At 42.1% G+C, this 19400-nt stretch overlaps 1 protein-coding gene across 1 annotated transcript in view; it reads left to right on the forward strand.

Moving 5' to 3' along the window:
• LOC119651347 (esterase B1) overlaps positions 1–19400 on the forward strand; it is a 108284-nt gene that overhangs the window by 79046 nt on the left and 9838 nt on the right. Inside the window, exons 4-9 of the mRNA XM_038054907.1 lie at positions 16566–16702; positions 16758–16919; positions 17014–17203; positions 17331–17865; positions 17923–18107; positions 18519–18799. Of these exons, the coding sequence (XP_037910835.1) occupies positions 16566–16702; positions 16758–16919; positions 17014–17203; positions 17331–17865; positions 17923–18107; positions 18519–18799 (1490 nt within the window). The remainder of the gene's footprint in view (positions 1–16565; positions 16703–16757; positions 16920–17013; positions 17204–17330; positions 17866–17922; positions 18108–18518; positions 18800–19400) is intronic.

Raw genomic sequence — 19400 nt, forward strand, 5'->3', positions numbered from 1 at the left:
GTTCGTCTGGGCCATCTTTTGCCTTTCCCTGTTCTGATGGCCAAAAAGCAATGTAGCAACATATTCTTTCAGAAGGCATAGAGAGGTCACTTGGCATGATCTTTGCAGTATTTATCATTACCACCCACTATTACCCCTTCCTACAGGAGTTTATAACAGCATTTTCACGCAACTCTTTCAAGTAGTTCCCTTTGCTTTTACGAATCGCTTCTTTTAAACAACCTCAAAATTGTCTCTGCGTCTCCCCGTGATCGTTGCTAGCGGGTTTTCCCCTAAACCACAGGTAGAACCTCCTGGCCCAGAAGCATGCGTTTCGCAAAGTTGGAATTCCGTTACTCCAGCTGTATAGTTGGATTGCATACTGGGAGCATTCGCCTTCTGGGTATAGCATAGTATACCGCCGTCACCCATTGGGTGATCTAGATGACTTTCCCTATGGCCGTAACTTTCAGGGATATAAAAGACTCAAACGCTGCAGAGAACGTGTCCCCCTCGAAAGGTTTCGCCGTCCACCACCGTATCTTCCCACTACTTTGTGAGAGCTGTTTTTCGAGCTCGATTCGCCCTTAATTTCCATGCAGATTTGCTGGTGATCACTGTGAGTGTAGTCCTCACTAACTTGCTAAGCAGCTTTTCTGACTAAAGCGACGCTCACGTCCCCCTTCCCCTAGAAGTGTATAAGGTCCCAGCAATCGCGGGTACCACGTCCAGCTCCGCGAATACTTGGATCAGAACACGTCCTCTCACATTCCTTGTTCGGATGCCCCATTTAAAAGCCGATGCAGTAAAATTACCTGCCATAATTGTCTGTCAACGTTCTCTAATATTACAAAGCCCCTCAAGTGTAGCACTGGGTCGAGCATAGTAGTATATGTGAACTTCTTTCACCTTCACTCTGATGACGCCTTCCTCTAGCTGCTCCATTATTTCCTGAAAGGCGTATTGCCCGTAAACCCATAGCGCTGCTTGACCCGTTTGATATTTAACCTAAATGGTACAATCTTGATTTCGATATGACTTTCTAATTATGGCCATATCGATATCTTTCTCGCGGATGGTTTGCAAGAGTAAGCTCCGCACCACCTGGCAGTGGTTGAGGTTGATTTGTATCAATGTCAGTGCCACATGTTCCCTAAGACGGCACATAACCTAGGCTATTCTTACACCCCGTGCCAATAGTTCGAGTGCCACATTCTCTGGCGGTTCTTTTCCCACCGTAATGGCGAGTTCCTTTTCCGAGTCCGCGCGAACCTCTTTCTTTATGGTGAGCTCGTCTATATCCTTGTAAACTTTAGAGATCTTAGGACTTCTAGACTATATTTCAGCTTCCTGTCCAAATTGTCCGCCATTATATCCTTGCATTTTTTCAGCCAAAGATAAGGTTTCCTTTCTGGAACCGTCTAATACGAGAAACCTTATCTCCCAAGTTGGTAAGTTTGAAGTCTGCCTTCCTCCTTTTCCTTTCTCAGGAATTGTGGGTACATGTCGTCAGTACCTTCAGTAATCCTCCTCATCTACTCCTATGCCTTAAGTGTGCATTGCTGCTTCTGTGTTAATTTATTTACCAAATTGAATGCAATATTTTCTGTGTCAGCCGGATTTCTTCCAATACCAACAGTACCAATTATCAAGCTTGTGATTGAACCTCGTAGAAGCAAAGTGTTATCCGTTTTCGCGCCCTGGTTACATATCACAACCAAGACTTACAGACTCTACATAAAAACCGATTAGCGTTCAAACTTAAATTTACTTGTTCATCTAGTATAATTGCAAAACACATATTTATCTTACCCTCGAACATTCTACATCCTAAGTAGGTAAATGCATTATCAGCAAGAAGCGTCAACTTTGAAACTCTTCTCATTCAGCTTTTCTATAGTCTGCATACTTATTTCCACTAAGTTCATTGTTAACTTAATGGGAAATATTCACCTGCAATAAGCACACCTCGAAGAATACCAGTGTGTGGAGCGCACCTGTTAAATGCAAAAGATCTGAACATGAAAACGAGAATCGTTTCATAGATTAGTAATTGTGGCAAATACTGCAAGCAGGAAACCTCACCAAGGTCTCCAGTGCAATGTAGTAATTGGATACGCAACCCGGTAAGAGCTAACTTAACCCTATATGAACTGAATTAATGCAAATTTATAAATTCGTTTCAAATCTGAACTCTAAAGTGGAATAAAGCTACTAAATGTATGTGCTGTAGTGTGCTAAGCTTCTGTCCCCCGCAAAAATAAGTAAAGTCACAATTAGATTTCATGTCCTTCTAAACCATAGACAATATAATTATATGTGCTTGAAGGATGCTATGGAATGTTTACTGTTGAATTCGTAACTTAAACAATTAACAACGTGCGTATGATTATAGCTGAAGTTACTTACTCCTGCACAACGTTGTTTACAAAGGGGTTAACACTACTCATCCGAATCAACTCCTGCATAAAACCTGCAAAGCTTCTTCTTAGTGTTACTATATACCTACAAAATAGATAATGCCTAAGCCTTGTGGAAATTTGTTTGCTGAATAAGCAACAAAATCTGATTTGAACGCAATCTTGGAATTTCAATCAATGTGAATACGTAATCCGTAAAAGATTATAAAATCGACAACCACCTTCAGCACAATAGTTGCAAATTGTTTGCTTGGTATTAAAAGTTAAGTGCAATTACATTTTATTCAGATATCCAGGAGTCAATGGAGATAAATAGCATCGAAGGTTTCCGGAAATTTTCAAAGGAATAGTTTTTGAGGAAAGACGCTGTTGACAAGAAAACAGTTGGATTTGAGAAATAATACTTCCGACTTCAGACAGACAAAAAGTCATATTATTAGCTGGGTTCCAAATCGATCCGTTAAAACTACTTTGAATTCAGTGAATAGCATTAGATGGTAATTCCACCAAAGGCTAAGGAATACTTTCTGCAGATCCAATCAAATTTACGGCATGACCTTTGAAGACTCGTCTGGAGTTCACCACTACTTTGTACGTACGGAATGAGTTGGACGCTCTGTGCAATAAAAGACAAACCTTAGTGACTCTTTGTGCCTCTCATTTTGTCCCGATTGAGGTTTATCAGTAACAAAATAGTAGTTGCAGTGGTTAGCAAACCCAAGCATTGGCTCATATAAAAATAATACTTCCCTGAATACTTACTGAGATAGCTGCTCTATCACTTAGAAATTGAGGATGCAATCAGTTCTACGAAGTGCTAGGGTAGTGCCATGGAAAGTGAAATTCGACGGTTCCATTGTGACTATTTTTTTTCTAGTTGATTGGCAACCGTTTCCTTATTAGGGAGATCGCAAAACTTTCGATGGTCCTATGAAGGACGATATCCATGAGGACGAACAACTGAAGAGATGAAAGGAACATTTCACCACGGTTCTTAACCGTATCACATCCGATAAAATTTGTCCTCTTGTGGATGAAATGGCTAGTCATTGTAACATGCAGGTACCGGCCGTTCCTCCTCAAACCGAGTAAAGCCGCTGGTTTTGACGGTCTCCTCGCAGAGCTAATCCTGAAATCCTAGAAATCCAAGAGCTTTCTCAGATCTTCCACTCTCTGGGGATGATCGTTAAAATTCCAGAGAAGGGCACCGATTTTGAGTGTGATACTTGGAGAGATATATGCGTGCTTCCTGCCGTCAATGGAACGCATCAAAGAATATCTCGAGGGCTTGCTAGAGAGAGAGTAGTTTAGATTCTCGTTTCACCTGCTCTTTGTCAATTTCGAGAAAGTTTTCGACAGCGTAAACAGGGAGTGTATTTGACGTGCGCAGGAAGAGTACTTCGTAGAAACTAATAGCTATTGTCAGAGCGACGTATGATGACGTAAAATGTCACGTGCTGCATCGAGGTAAAATCTCAGAAAAATTTTATGTCCAAAGCCAAGCCTGTCAAGATTGTATCTTGTCACCGATATTATTTCTTCTTCTTATTGGTGACATTCTTCATGCTACCTTGTCCGGAGGACGTGGAGGAGTTCAATGGACGATGACATCTTTCCTCAAATACCACGATTAGGCTCATGACATCTGGTTGCTCTTTCACCGAGCCATGGACCTATGCCAAATGGTTGTGGATTAGGAAAGGGAAGCAATTAGGGTTGTACTGAAGATATGCACCAAGAAAACCAAGGTTTTCAAATTTCTTTAAGAATAAGGGAGTGTCCTGAGTTCGCCATTAACTTTATGGCGCAACGGACCATTGAAAAAACTTTCTGTCTCGTTTTTTGGTCCACCGATCCCTAAGTTCTGAGCTAGAACCTTAAAATTAAAAAATAGGTTGCTTGTGGTTTGGTCCGGGGCAAAGGTAACTCATCAGGCGTTTCCTATGCCTCTGTTAAGTTGCCTCTGCCTTGGACAAAATAACAAGTCCTCTATTTTTTCAAGGTTTTCAGTCTAATGGGCCATCGTACTCTGACTATCTGCATTAATGGACAGAGCTTCGAAGGAATCTATCAATTTGTATATCTAGGAAAAGTGGTTTCTACTGGATGTGGCGCCTTGGACAGCGTTTCGTTCCCAGCTTCTTTTTCAGTTAAAAAGTATTAAAACTAAATTAATCTAATTTAAGGAAAAAATTACTGAGGTACTGATGGATTTCAAAAATAGATTTTCTTTGTACTTATCGTATCCAGATTCGTTGGATTGATCATTATTCTAGCCCACGGTTCTATTACCGGTCATCCAGTTCGCAGGACATGCTCCAGCGGGTTGACAATAAAATAGGCTTGTCTAAAAGCAGCGCAACGTTCAATTTACTGAATCCGCACTGTTTTTCATGGAGCGTGGATCCATGCCAACTATTGGCAGCCAGAAATCTCCCTTTCGCCGTTAATTACTTTTGTTACCTCGAATCAATTCATTCCCAGGAGGCACTATATTAATTTCATAATTTTAATTCCAAAAGTACTAATGCTCACGATCATTTTGTTTTTTCCCCTATCTTTTTTCACTGTGTACCAAAGTCAACTCCTGAGAAAGTCTAATGCTACAATCCGTCCCCTTCAAGTGACATCTCTCCATCTTAAACAAAAGAAATAAGTAACAATAATATATAGATTGGAAAAATGAACAAAAAAAACAATCTTTTTAAACTAACAAAAATAACTTAAATCCAATGGCCATTGTGGACTCTCAAAATTTTTGGATAACAATTTATAGACAGAGAAGAGAAATATAATAAGAATAAATAAATAAAGAAATAATTATAAATGTTTGATCGCTTCAAATTATACTCCTAACTTAAATTATTGTTCTCAAAACTATCATAATTAAAACTATTTACTTTTCGCTTTATATATTTTTTTCTTTTTTTTACAATAACATCCATAGGAAGAAAAAGTAATAATAATAGTTGTAATATTAACAAACAGACAAAGAATAATAACATATTAATGTATAAGTTACAACTGGAGGCAAAAACAGCTCCCGTTTCATATGTACATATTTACAAATCCCCACCAAGAAACAAACGGAAAAACCATGATTTCTCTTTTTCGTCCCGCTTAATAGCAATTGCTCTGGAGTATCTCCACTCAAATTCCGGAATCCCACAATCAAGTTCGGGGGGTATTCTATCCTTTTGTCCTTAGTCCACCTATGTATATGATACATAACTGTCTTGTCAAGATACACGAACGCTTCGGGAGGAATGCAACCTATCGTGGGAGTTTTCTCGTAATACCCATCATTTGGGTAGAATGGCTGCGAAACTCAAGGATTCTCGCTATGCGAAACAGATCGCACTATATAATTCCGAATCAATCTGATGATAACTGTGTCGATTCTCGGCACAGCAGCAGCTGCATACATCACCTCATTAGTTACATAATTTTCATAGTTTGACGAAGCAGTCCTATTAAGCCCCGTGCAAGCACGCAGACATTTCCTTTCAAAGATCCTTATTTTGTCTATTTGGCTAGCACTCAAATGAAACCAAATAGGACATCCATAGGTGAGCAACGGTCTAACCAAAGTAAGATAGCAAATGATCTTAACCTTCCGTCTAAAATGTGGAGCATAAAAGAAGAGACATGAATGCCTTGCGCGCGCTGTCTAGCGCGACTTTAACGTGCTCGTTAAATTGGAGACACTCGTCAAGATGCACATCCAGGTATCTAACACACTTCTTATGAGGAATGTGCTCAGAACTATCCTTGTTCGCGATCAGGAGCCTAGAAATCAGTCCACCCAACCAGACGGTATCAAAGGCCTTCTCCATGTCTATATGGCAAGCGCCTACGCACTTACCATTGTTAATCCGCATCCAATAATATATATGTAGCCTGGGAAAGCTTATGTGCGAGCATAAGGAAAATTAACCATTCTAAATATTAATTTTGGGATGGGAACTAGGAAATTGGAAGTGGTATATTAGAAATCTTACGGGGTATTAAAACGGGAGAAAAAATGATGTATTTTCTCAAATTTTCCTGGAAAAAGGCGAATGATATTTGGACGCAAGGCCGCGGAAACTACAATATTTTTCTTCTTTTATAAATAATTTTCAACAAAAGTCTGGAAGCTGTCTACATCATCCTAAGTCCACATTTACTTGATGTTGGATCGGACCTGGTGGAGAGCCCTTTTTTGGTCCAAGAACTCCATGTTTTGGGCATAACAACCAAGTTTTCAAAAAATTGAAAAAGTGACTAACGGTTCCGCCAAGGCAGAGGCAACTCATCAGATGCTGCCTCACCTCTGCCCTGGGAGCAGCGTGACCATTAGTGGCAACAGATGGAAATCGCTTCTTTGTATATAATCATAAACACGACAAGGTATCTGTGTGTAATTACGCGGTGTCTCTAGCGATTAGTTATTTGAAATAATAAAAACTTGTTTTTCCTATTCGCTAGTATTGATTTATATTTTGCAAATACCGATATTTCGGGAATCACTTGTTCCCTTCATCAGTGCTAACAAGTCCCAAGTCGTTCCCGAAATGTCGGGATTTGCAAAATATAAATCAACACTAGCGAATTGGAAAAACAAGTTTTTATTATTTCAAACGGCAAGGTAGTTCAAGCCTAAACCAGGCTATCCCTAGCAAACAATTTAGCTTTAGCCTGGCTTAGGCTTGAACGGGCTGCTCTGCCCTGGACAAAACCGTTAGTCACTTTCTCTACTATTATCCCTATTGTCACAAGCGGCGACCTTACTCTAGCTTTGAAGTACCACTCTATTCCACTTTTCTCCCTCTGTTCCAAATTCCTCGAAAGATATATCAACGGCCGGTTGACCAAACACATTGGTTACCTCATAGCAAAAGAGCAGTATAGCTTCGTAAAAAGACGATCTAGTGACTATTAACCTATTACCAATCTACTCGACTTTATAAAACTTCTTTATTAAAGGTCTTTATTCACGGCAAGAAGTACACGTTATTTATATCGATTTCTGTAAATTCCTACACATACTCCTCTCCTAATTTTCCTCACTTAACCATATAAATTATCAATGGCTCGTCACTTACCTTTCTAACCAATCCCAGTCATTTTCTCTTTTAGCTAGAGCTCGAAGGCTCTATACTAAGCCTTTTTTCTATACAGACGACCGTAAATGGATTCCATCTGTTTCGCCTGCACTGGACTTATTCTCTTTCAATCCAATTTAGACACCTTAGCGCTAGTGCTCAGTGAGTAAATTGGCAATAAACCACAACAAATGCCACACGATGTGTTACTCGCTCAAATCTTTCCCAACGTCCTTTTCCTATTCCCTTAGTTGACATCCTCTTTTCCGAGTTCCATCCAAGCTCTAGGTATAACGGACTTTAAACAACCACTATGTCTACATCGCCAATCGTGTAATCTAATCTAACCTACATATGCTCTGCAATTACGACTACTTTGCTGTATACTGCGAAAGATTTAGAATCTTCCTTCTTTCAAAAGAACTTCCCCTCCCGACTGTGCGATTCCACTTCCTGTAGATACACATATATGTGACTATCTCCATGCTTCCTCATGTATTCCTCGGAGACTTGGATTCCTAGCAAGAAACATTTCGAACTCTTGGCTGCGTTCGAGAGAAAAATCCTCCGAAGAATTTTTGCCCCCCTACATGAGGATGGACGATTCCGTAGCCTACATAACGGCGGGCCACTTAATCCGTATCATCATCATCAACGGCGCAACAACCGGTATCCGGTCTAGGCCTGCCTTAATAAGGAACTCCAGACATCCCGGTTTTGCGCCGAGGTCCACCAAGTCGATATCCCTAAAAGCTGTCTGGCGTCCTGGCCTACGTCATCGCTCCATCTTAGGCAGGGCCTGCCTCGTCTTCTTTTTCTACCATAGATATTGCCCTTATAGACTTTCCGGGTGAGATCATCCTCATCCATACGGATTAAGTAACCCGCCCACCGTAACCTATTGACCCGGATTTTATCCACAACCTGACGGTCATGGTATCGTTCATAGATTTCGTCATTGTGTAGGCTACGGAATCGTCCATTCTCCTGTAGGGGGCCAAAAATTCTTCGGAGTATTCTTCTCTTTTTTCAGTTTTTGTAAGCTGAAATAGGCTCTGTTGGCTGACAACAACCGTGCGCGGATTTCATTATCGTAGCTGTTATCGGTTGTGATTTTCGACCTTAGACAGGAGAAATTGTCAACGGTCTCAAAGTTGTATTCTCCTATCCTTATTCTTCCTGTTTGACCAGTGCGGTTTGATGTTGTTGGCTGGTTCGTCTTCGGTGCTGACGTTGCCACCATATATTTTGTCTTGCCTTCATTGATGTGCAGCCCAAGATCTGGCGCCAATCGGCGGATGAAGGCATATTGTACGTCTCGGGTGGTTCTCCTATGATGTCGATATCGTCAGCATAGGCCAGTAGTTGGGTGGACTTAAAGAGGATCGTACCTCTTGCATTGACATCAGCATGACGGATCACTTTCTCGAGGGCCAGGTTAAAGAGGACGCATGACAGCGCATCCCCTTGTCGTAGACCGTTGTTGATGTCGAATGGTCTTGAGAGTGATCCTGTTGCTTTTATCTGGCCTCGCACATTGGTCAGGGTAAGCCTAGTCAGTCTTATTAGTTTCGTCGGGATACCGGATTCTCTCATGGCCTTGTACAGTTTTACCCTGGCTATGCTATCATAGGCGGCTTTAAATTCGATGAATAGATGGTGCAACTGTTGTCCATATTCCAACAGTTTTTTTCATCGCTGGCCGCAGAGAGAAAATCTGATCTGTTGCTGATCTGCCTGGAGTGAAGCCTCTTTGGTATGGGCCAATGATGTTCTGGGCGTATGGGGCTATCTGGCCTAGCAAGATAGCGAAGCATATCTTATAGATGGTACTCAGCAACGTGATACCTCTATAATTGCTGCACTGTGTGATATCTCCCTTTTTATGTATGAGACAGATAATTCCTCGTTGCCAATCGCCAGGCATTGATTCGCTGTCCCATACCTTGAGCACAAGTTGATGAACCACTTGGTGTAACTGGTCGCCTCCATATTTAACCAATTCAGCTGTAATTCCATCGGCTCCTGGCAACTTATGATTTTTTAGCCGATGAATTGCACGGACTGTTTCTCCTAATCCGTATGGATAAGGATGATTCAGCCCGGAAAAAAGACGAGGCAGACTCTGCCTGAGATGGAGCAACGGCGTAGGTGAGGACGCCAGACAGCTTTTAGGGATATCGAATTGGTGGAGTTCGACGCAAAACCGGGATGTCTGGAGTTCCTTATTAAGGCAGGCTTAGACCGGATACCGGTTGTTGCGCCGTTGATGATGATCTTCATGCTCTGTAATTGACTGATGTACAATTCTATTTTGTCGGATATTATCTACCTCTCCTCATTGCTTCGCGTACTATGACACGTAGCGCGGACATTTTCAAAATTCCCTCTCACACTCCAACGATCATTACAACTCAACATTCAAACTGTGCTGACAGCACTAATGAACAATTAAACATTTATAAACGTTCCTCAAAGTATGCCAGAGGTGTACAAAGGTGGAACACTTAAAAAAATGTAAACAAAAGATTTACCTCAGATTTTTAATACAAAAACAAATTTAGTGAAAAATTTAGCCCCAGGGTATTGGCAAAAAATATTGGTTTCATATGGTAGACATGTCGACGCTAAGTTACATCATTCCGAGAAACACTTAATGCAGCTGATGAACCGCCTGCACTGCACTGCATGAATAATTCATTATTTTCCTTTGTCGATGAAATTCCATATTTATTTATTTACGTTCAATAGGAACCTGACGCATCCATAATCTTCATATGGTAGACATCTGTTGTTCTGTTGGTATTGACTTGGATTTTTTTCGAAAGTTTTTCGACTGAAAATAATTGGTGGTTTCCTGGGGTTAGTATTAATATTCAAAACGGTATCATCTTCAAATTTACGAAATTTCAGTAGAAATTATGTGCCATTCTTCTGTGGTATTTGAAAAATTGCTGGGCATTCTTCGTTCGAAATAATTGTATTCTCATTTAAAAGAGGTCTGCAGCTAACCAGAGCAGACTTCGCAATAATGCCATATTTTGGATGAAACAAGTGAAGCCAATAAAATGGTGAAAATTTAAGGTGAAGCTAGTTCACCGTTTTAGCACAAAAGGTTGGGTCATATGCATACCAAATTTTAGTGAAACCAAAACGCGGCACCTGGAGAGAAATTGGTGAAATGAATTTACGCATAAAATGCCGGACTTCTGACTCAGATAGACTAAAGGGTAAAACATCCCCTGGAACGTCTAGAACTCTGGCCCGGAACCGTTTGACACATTGCCTCAGGGCAGGCCTATTCAACATAGAAGCAAAATCCCGTGAATTTAGGGAGTCTCAACTACCCTAGCTATCCAGCTATCCATCTCTATCTTTTCGCCTTAAGAATGCCTTGAGCGTAAAGTGCCAGTCGGCACCACGTGTTCTCGCTCTGCAACATGGCCCCAATTATGGTGTCCGAGGACGCAAGACGCCCTTCCATCGAGAGGTGATGCTCCCACCTTCTGTAGAAAAAAAGATGTGACAGGCATCATCCATTACATCCTTGCAATAAATGCATTCGCGCGACCGTGATTTCTCGATTGTGTGCAGATAAGACTGAAAATACCCATGTCCACTGGGGGTAATAGTTAGCTTCAACGTACTTTCGATTGAACCGACTGCACGTCTTTTATAATAATGAGCGTTCCATCTACCTCTAGATTCTCTTTTCCAAAATTGTTGCCATGCACAGAGAGTACGGGCTCTCTCTTCACAAGCGACAGCTTTCCTATTTCCTTCCCCTTTTCTGAGGTATATAAGCCTTCGCTCGGCACCATGGAGAGCGATCGGAATAACTCCCGCTATCACCATTACTGTTGGATTCGACACGATACGATAAGCGAACACAATTAGCAGAGCCCCTCGTCTTTATACTTGCACTAGGCGCTTGCGGTACATTTCTTTACTAAGGGAGTCAGCCCATACCTCGGAATCGCAAACGCGGGCAGACTGAACCGCGTTCATCAGCAAACGAAGCCTGCTGGATAAGGGACCTCCGACCTTGGACATCAGCCGGCAAATTGCAAACATTGTAGCCGCAGCCTTGTCTGTAGTATTATGAATCTACCCAAAGAAGCTCATCTTCATGTCTATCATAATGCCGAGATACTTCATCGCCGGCTTCGACAAGACAATGGTTTCACAAACCTGAATAGGGAGGACTATGGGACTATGGTCAGCACAGTGAGTTCGATTTTGTCCAGAGCTAGGGAGAATCCATGTTCAGCCATCCATCTGCTTACTCATCGCATCGCGATTCCCAGTGTGTGCTGAGTATCCTCAACCGTGCGTGCGGTAACGAGTCCCATAACGTTATTCGCACATCCGACTCGTTGCGATTCATCAGACATCTCGATTCGTAGAAGACTCTCATATAACGCGTTCCAATGGTCCGGAGGATAGATTCCTGGGCAGCCCCCAATGTTACCTTCATTTGATACTATCTTTCCCGGATCTTGTAGAGTAGGGCAGGGTCCCTTAAATAGTCCCTCAACATTCGCAATAGGAAGCATGGCGTATCACCACCTCGCAGAATTGAAGGCGTTTCTTACGCCGAGGGTAACAGGGAGCACCACTCACCGACAGTGTGCTTTCGCAAATTTTACCGCTTGGACCACCTCCTCAATCTTAGTCGTGCCTTGATGGGTTTCTATAACAGCACCCCCGCTGTGTCCATATGATACGTTGACGACACCTCGGGGTCGCCTTTGCAATTGCTTATCTCGTAACCTTCCATCGGAGGGGAAAAACACCGGCAGTCAAACATGCCTTGAATGTGCCGAGTAGCAAGTTCGACTTGTATTGACATACGAGGTTCAACACTATGCTGAGAGTTCTATCCGGTCTTGGTGCTTTTGTGTCCTTAATGGATAAGACCGCCACACCTCTAGTTCCTTTGTAGTTAAGAGTGGGTATTTCTCAGTACTCACTCCTGCATCGAAATGAGAATATACGCGATCGTTATGGGGTTGCACCGGTCGTGAAAAAATTGCGAGATATGCGTCTTCGATGGTATGGTCACGCAATTCGTATTAACGAGAATTCACTTGCCAAGATTGGTCTGAACATCGAAGTCGATGGTAAACGACCAAAAGGCAGGCCGAAACAACGGTGGCTTGATACGCTGGATGGGAATTCAAACCAAATAGCGAAATCGATCACGACGAGCCGACCCCGTTTGTGAACGGGACAAAGGCTGAAGAAAAAGAAGAAGACTTCTTCATCGACAGCGTGACGTCCACCAGTGCACAGGTAATTCCTGGCGACCATCTTCAAAATCTGTGTGCCCCGAGAATCTGGTTAAGGCATACCCCATTCGAGGGCTCTGGTCTAGTCTCCCCCGACTAGAAACCTCCCTTGCGTGTTTTTAATCTCGTTCTCCAAGTCAGCAAGCCTATTCCGAAAAATTTGCATGGACTCATTGCACTTCCGCAGAACAAACCTAATCGAAGCTGTCTCCTCGACCATAGGCCGGCACTTGCAAGTTAACCGGAGACGGTACCAGTGCCAAATATATCGAAATAGCACGATGGTCAGCTCCTATTTCGGTACTGCTCGCTGAGGAGCAACAACTCAGCTCTTCTTTCTTGGGCCATCTGCCGCATCAGGTCAAGAGCAGTTGCACTCCTATGCATGTTTGCTTGCAGGATGCGGATCATGGTGCTCGACTTTTCGCTGTTTGTAATTCCCCTTTGAAGACTTCGCAATGCCTTAAACCGGGAGCATGAGCCAGATCTTCTTTCTGCAGACCACGATCCTTACAAAGAACACAGCACTTTATCGACTCACAAATCTTCATTTTGTGCCTTGGTTCGCCACATTTGTAACAAAAAGTTTCCTGCCCCTTCTATATGTCCGTATGTCTAACACTTAAAAGAGCGAGTTGGAACTGCCTTTCGCCTTATTCGACAAATAATCCACCTAAACTTCATTTTCCCTCAATGGAGAACTTGGCTCGATATCTTCTTAGGGGAAGTGACAATGGCGAATTTTCTTTCCTTTCCTACGGGGTTGACAGACGTAACTCCCACCGTAATGTTGCTCACATCTGGGTAACCCCTTTTTATCGCTTCCTCCACCTCTTCCGTATTAGTGAGACAATCCCGATCCCTTATTTCAAGGATACACATGGTTTCTAGGCTGGAAACCGTTGCTTTCGTGCCTAGAATTATCTGGACTGCCTTGCAGAACGTACTCTTCTTATCGGTCTTCCACCCAAGCTCGACAAGTATATAGCTGGTTCGAGTCCGCTGGATAGATTTATCATCTAACCCATCGTCTTCTGGTTTGGCGCTGTTGCGGACTTTTCGAAGCACTTCCGCGACAGATCTCCCTTCTTTCCCCTTGATGAGAATGGCCTCTGACCGTGGTTCGCCTCTTCTCTTTTTATTTCGCGCCGATGTTCCGGTCATAGTAGACTTCGACTTTACTACAGTGGAGCCACTACCATCGCTATTCAGCTTAGGTTGTTGTTGCTGAGTTTTCTCCTTTTTTTCTGCTGCTGCTTTGTCCGCTTTGTTACCACCTCTCGAAATTCTTCTTGCTGTGTCTTCTGTTTGTTGTTTTCCTCTCGCCTCCTTTTATCGATTGTTTGTTCCCCCTCTGGCAACTAGGGGCTGCACGAGCAATATTCTTTTTCATCAGCTGCTCTTCGGCTGTCTTCCAGGAGTTTCGCTGGTGTGCAATGAGATCCAGCAGTTCTTCCATCTCCTTTATTCCATTTACTGACTCGCATTTCCGCCTGGTTGGAGAGTTCGTCACTATTTTTTCCCGATAAAGGGCATCAGGCAGTTCGAAGCTTGCTATCTTTTCTCGTGGCCCCTTTTCCGAACTTGAATTCGATGACGTCTCTCCTTTTTGACCGCCAGGACTCTTAACCTCTGAGGTGTTACTCCCTTTTTCACTTCCAGTCATCCTCGCCGTTGGGACAGTGGGTCTTTCTACTTTTTCAGTAGATGACCCTCGTAGCTCGGCGCTCCTTCCAAAGGGATCTATAGTGCAATCTCCCCTTTTAGCTCCCTGAAGCGGTGAGCGAATCCTTATGGGAGTTGTATAGAAAATACTCTAAGCGTGTGGTGCTCAGTAGTAGCCAGTGCAGACTCCTTGCTTTGGTGTTAATCTGTTCTCTCTTGGTTCCAAAATACCTGTACGATATACACTGTTGATAGCTACATGTAGATAACCCAGACATGATATCTCACTAGACTATCGAGTTGGCCATACCGTAGAGAAAATTTTTTCTACTTTCAGAGCAGAACTTCCAAATTTCATCTCCCATGTCCCTAATGCCGACACATCAAAGCAGTTGTTCCTATTTGAACCCACCAAACGTTGCCAGCCACCGAATATCGCCCTCGATTTCATCGCACAATTGTGGTTTATATAAATCGTCCACATGTAAATGGGTATATGGCCTGTGCACCGACCAAGTTTTTCATTTGCTATTGTCTCAGGCAAAGATACCCCAATGACACGATGCAGACATGAGTTTATGAAATATTGAACCTGTTGGTGTTGAGGTTGTTGCATTTCCAGATTTTTGAACCAAACAGCGAAGGCGAATTTATAGCTGTTAATGCTTTAAGCTTGATGCGGAGGAGGATCCAAAGCGGAAACCAACCTGCTCTTTGCTGATCAGCTGTCGCATTCAAGATCGGTGTCATTGTTCGAAATCTTGGCTGCTCGGGAAAGTTCCTCGAGGAGACCATCAAGACCGCCGCCTTCGTTTGGCCCGTTAATAGCAAAAATAATTTTACTTCTGTTTGAAGGGGTACTCGGTATCCGCATGTTACGTGACTTACCACACCATCCGCAAAGAGTGAATCGGACCTGCAAGTTCTTTCGTAATCGAGCAAGATCCTCGGAATTCCTCTCAACTTCTGCTTCCCTAGCCAACGCAGTGATGAAATTCCTCTTGATATAGTGCACACTACCCTGAACTTCTTATACTTTACTACCGTATCGAAACTCACCCCGCTTGTAGCTATCAACAGAGCTCTGAGCTCCTTACGTTCATCGAGAAGCCTCCGGGTTTTTGCAATCAACCAGGTATGGTGGCGTTCTTAGCATTTGGCAGAAATAAGGGTTCATCAATATTCTGGAATGGGCCTGTTTAGAGTCGGATCGTGGAGACGGCCTGTATTTAATTTGGGATGCCAATGCTCTGAACGCGTGTAAGCAGGGGTAATAGTGACACGGAAGCAAAAGTAAGCGAGATAAAAGCCCCTATCGAAGCCGATGACAGCACCTCTTTTGTTATGCACACTCAGAAGACAATTACTCGATGTGATGTTCGTTATTGATTAGTGGAAACCAGGCTAGCCTTGTGACAAGCCCTGCGCTCGAACAATGTGCCGCTAATGACGAGGCGGTGAAAACTACAGAAGTCTACAAATCATTCGCCGTTGTTGTTACGACCACCAAGACGATGCCTACCCACCACATATTCGAGAAAAGTGTTGCAAAGCCCCCTTGACATTCAAACCATCCATCATGATCACAATGTCACCTTTAGAAAGCTACTTCAGAACTGCATATTGTGATGCACCTTAATTTTGCAGTTAAGATCAACCTTCGACACCGATTTCGCGTCTGGCGGCTCTAGGTTTCTCAGAGTACAAAAGCACATTACCGGAAGAGGGAGAGTAGCACTCTCCAGAACCCCACCATCTCACTTAGCTTAGGCCCAGAATATTCAGTCTGTTTCGCTAAAATTCTCGGTAAAATTGAAACAAGCAAGCATTGACACCATGGACGAGAAGCGTTCACACATTCTAGTATCATAAACCATTGTCAAAAACAGATCATAGCCGAAAGAGCAGTCCGAGAACAAATTCTGAATTTGAAATGGAAAATTCTGAAATTGATTTGGAAAGGTCTGAAATTATCTATTCTGAATTGTTTTGGAAAATTCTCAATCAGACTTGCAAAACATATTTATTCTGCTGTTTTTTTGTATTTAACTAAAGATATGTATCTTTTTTAGTTACTTTCCGTATCTTATTATTCACAATCAAATCTTCTCTATTCCTTACAGAAAGAAGGACGAGTGATAATTGAAACACCACAAGGTCGATTACGAGGTAAAGTCCAAAGATATAAATCTGGATCGACAGGCTCATATTATAGCTTTAAGGGAATACGTTATGGCCAGGCTCCAGTAGGAACCCGTAGGTGAGTTTCAAAAATATCAATCGACTTGAAAACTTTCAAACATGTACATTTCTAGATTTCGAGCAGCACACCCGGAGCGGCCGTGGAAAGGTATTCGTGACGCCCTACGGGAAGGAAACAGTTGTCCTCACAGGAACATGATTCTGGAAGCATATAAAGGCAATGAAGATTGTTTATTCCTGAATGTCTTTACCAAAAAATTACCTGAAGGAGGATAGTACGTTGGAAAAATAATATACACATTTTTTATGGCTTCGTATGATATGCGAGCTTTGTGGATTTTTATTGAAATTTTGAATGTTCCTTTTTAGCAATCCGAACTTACCAGTCATGGTGTGGCTGCATGGAGGAGGATACGCATTTGGCTCAGGAAATAGTTTCCTTTATGGACCAGATTTTCTGATAGCGGAAGATGTTGTATTGGTCACAATCAACTACAGACTTGGACCTATTGGATTTTTGAGTGCGGGACCAGATGCTCCAGGAAATGCTGGTCTTAAGGTTGTTCAGTTTTTTAAAATGCATTATTGGAACCCCGTTAGAGTGCAAAAACTACTACTCTGCTTGTCAAGTGCATTTAGACTCTAATTTCTTCGAGCTTAACTAACTACCTTCTATTCAATTTCAGGATCAAGTACTTGCGCTTAAATGGGTACAAACCAATATCGACGCCTTCGGCGGAAACCCGAATCAAGTGACCATCTTTGGAGAATCAGCAGGTGGATCATCCGTGCAATATTTAATGCTTTCCCCCATGGCACGAGGTCTGTTTCATCGTGCAATTTCCCAAAGCGGTTCAGCAATGAATCCATGGGCTAGAGCGGACGAACCTATGGTTAGAGCTTTTCGATTAGGAAGAGCGTTAGGATTCAAAACGAATAATACCAGAGATTTGTTAACATTCTTAAGACAAGTTCCAGCCAGAAAATTGGTAGAAAATGCCCTAAAGGTTCTGACACCAGAAGATACCAGAAAAAGTGTTGGATTTCCCTTTGTGCCGACTGTTGAAGGTGGCTGGCGAGATGATTCGAATAAGACATATCCATTTTTGGAGGAACCATTTTTAACAGAGGAGCCTTCGGAAATATACAGAAGAGGCAACTTCACTCAAGTTCCCTATATTCTCGGATACAACACTCATGAAGCCATGATACTTATAAGAAGTATTTGAGTTCATATTCTAAAAATTTCAAAGGAGTCTAACTCACTTATTTTTACAGGATTACGGCAAAACCCTATGCTGCTCAAAGTCATTGACAATGATTTTGTTCGCTTGGTACCTCATGATTTACAGGTTCCAGGAGGTGCATATTCTCCACACGCTGAGAATCTTTCACAGATTATAAGAGAATTTTACATTGGATCTCGATCTGTATCCATGAATACAGTGGAGGAAATGATCTTTGTAAGTATTGTGTTATAAATATTCACTCACTCAAGTTCGTAGACCATCTACGGAAATCGAAGAATTTACCATTTAAGATGTGTATAATGAAATGTCATTTGGCGCAAAGAACTAAGCGTAATATTTTACGTATGCGTAAACGTAAAACGAGCATAGCGTAGAAATTCAGATCATTGAAAGATTCTACGTCGTGCCATATGCATCGTGGTATGACATTGGAGTTCCCATATGCTGACTCTTAATACGTCTTTCGCTACGTTCTTTATGCTAAGTGACATCTCATTATACGTATCGTAAATGCAATCTTATAAGTTTTTACCCCCATAGTTTTCATGATAAGCTTCAAGCATCAATTTATCCTTCATTTCATCCAGTTACTGAAGAAATTTTTGCTACTTATATTTCTTCCAGTTATTCACCGATTTGATGTTCCTTCGTGGCCTTAGCAAAACAGTGAGAATGCACGCATCGCGAAGTTCGGCACCAGTCTACGTATACCGGTTCGCCTTTGACGGATCCTTAGGCTTTTATAAAAGACTTTTAGCAATCTCAAGGCCAGGAGTATGCCATGGAGACGAACTAGGCTATCTTTTCCAATTTGGATTCTTCAATTTGAGTTTGGATCCAACATCTCCGGAAATTCTGGTGAAAAAACGTCTAGTTAGGATGTGGACAAACTTTGCTAAATATGGGTAAGTGTTTTGTGTCTATAATCATATTTTCGATTAGCAATGGAAAGTAATTACAGAAAATATCAAAGATGTTTTGTTAAGGTTTTGTGGAAAGCACAACTTTATCAAAATTCGTTCACTGTCTGTCTACTAATGAGTTTGGAAATGGTAATACCTGTTGATATGAAATTTAACGAAAACTGTGAAGCCCCACGCATAATTCGGTCTGTGTTGACACGCAAAAGCGGATGTACAATTGTTTTCCGAAAATATACGCATGTGGGATATGGTATAGTAGTGTAGGAATAGTGTTTACCGACTCCGGTTTTAGTTTATATATCAGCCGCAAAGCGATAGAGCGGAAGGCGGTTAGAAAAAGGAGCGATTCTCAAAAGCTACTTAACCGACAAATCTCCAAAAAATTTATTCGTACCATAAATAAGTCTCAAGAAACTCCCCAACTGCTCAAATGAAATAAAAATGGTATATTACTATATTTTGGAAAGTTTGGTGGAAATCTTACCATTACTAACGAACTCATATAAAAGAAACCCGCAATTTTCAGCGGTAGCGATATCATGCGAACGAAAATGGGGTTTACATAAAGCCACATTGATACAAG

The sequence above is a fragment of the Hermetia illucens genome, chromosome 3, assembly GCF_905115235.1.
Source record: "Hermetia illucens chromosome 3, iHerIll2.2.curated.20191125, whole genome shotgun sequence".
In the NCBI taxonomy this organism is placed as follows: domain Eukaryota; kingdom Metazoa; phylum Arthropoda; class Insecta; order Diptera; family Stratiomyidae; genus Hermetia; species Hermetia illucens.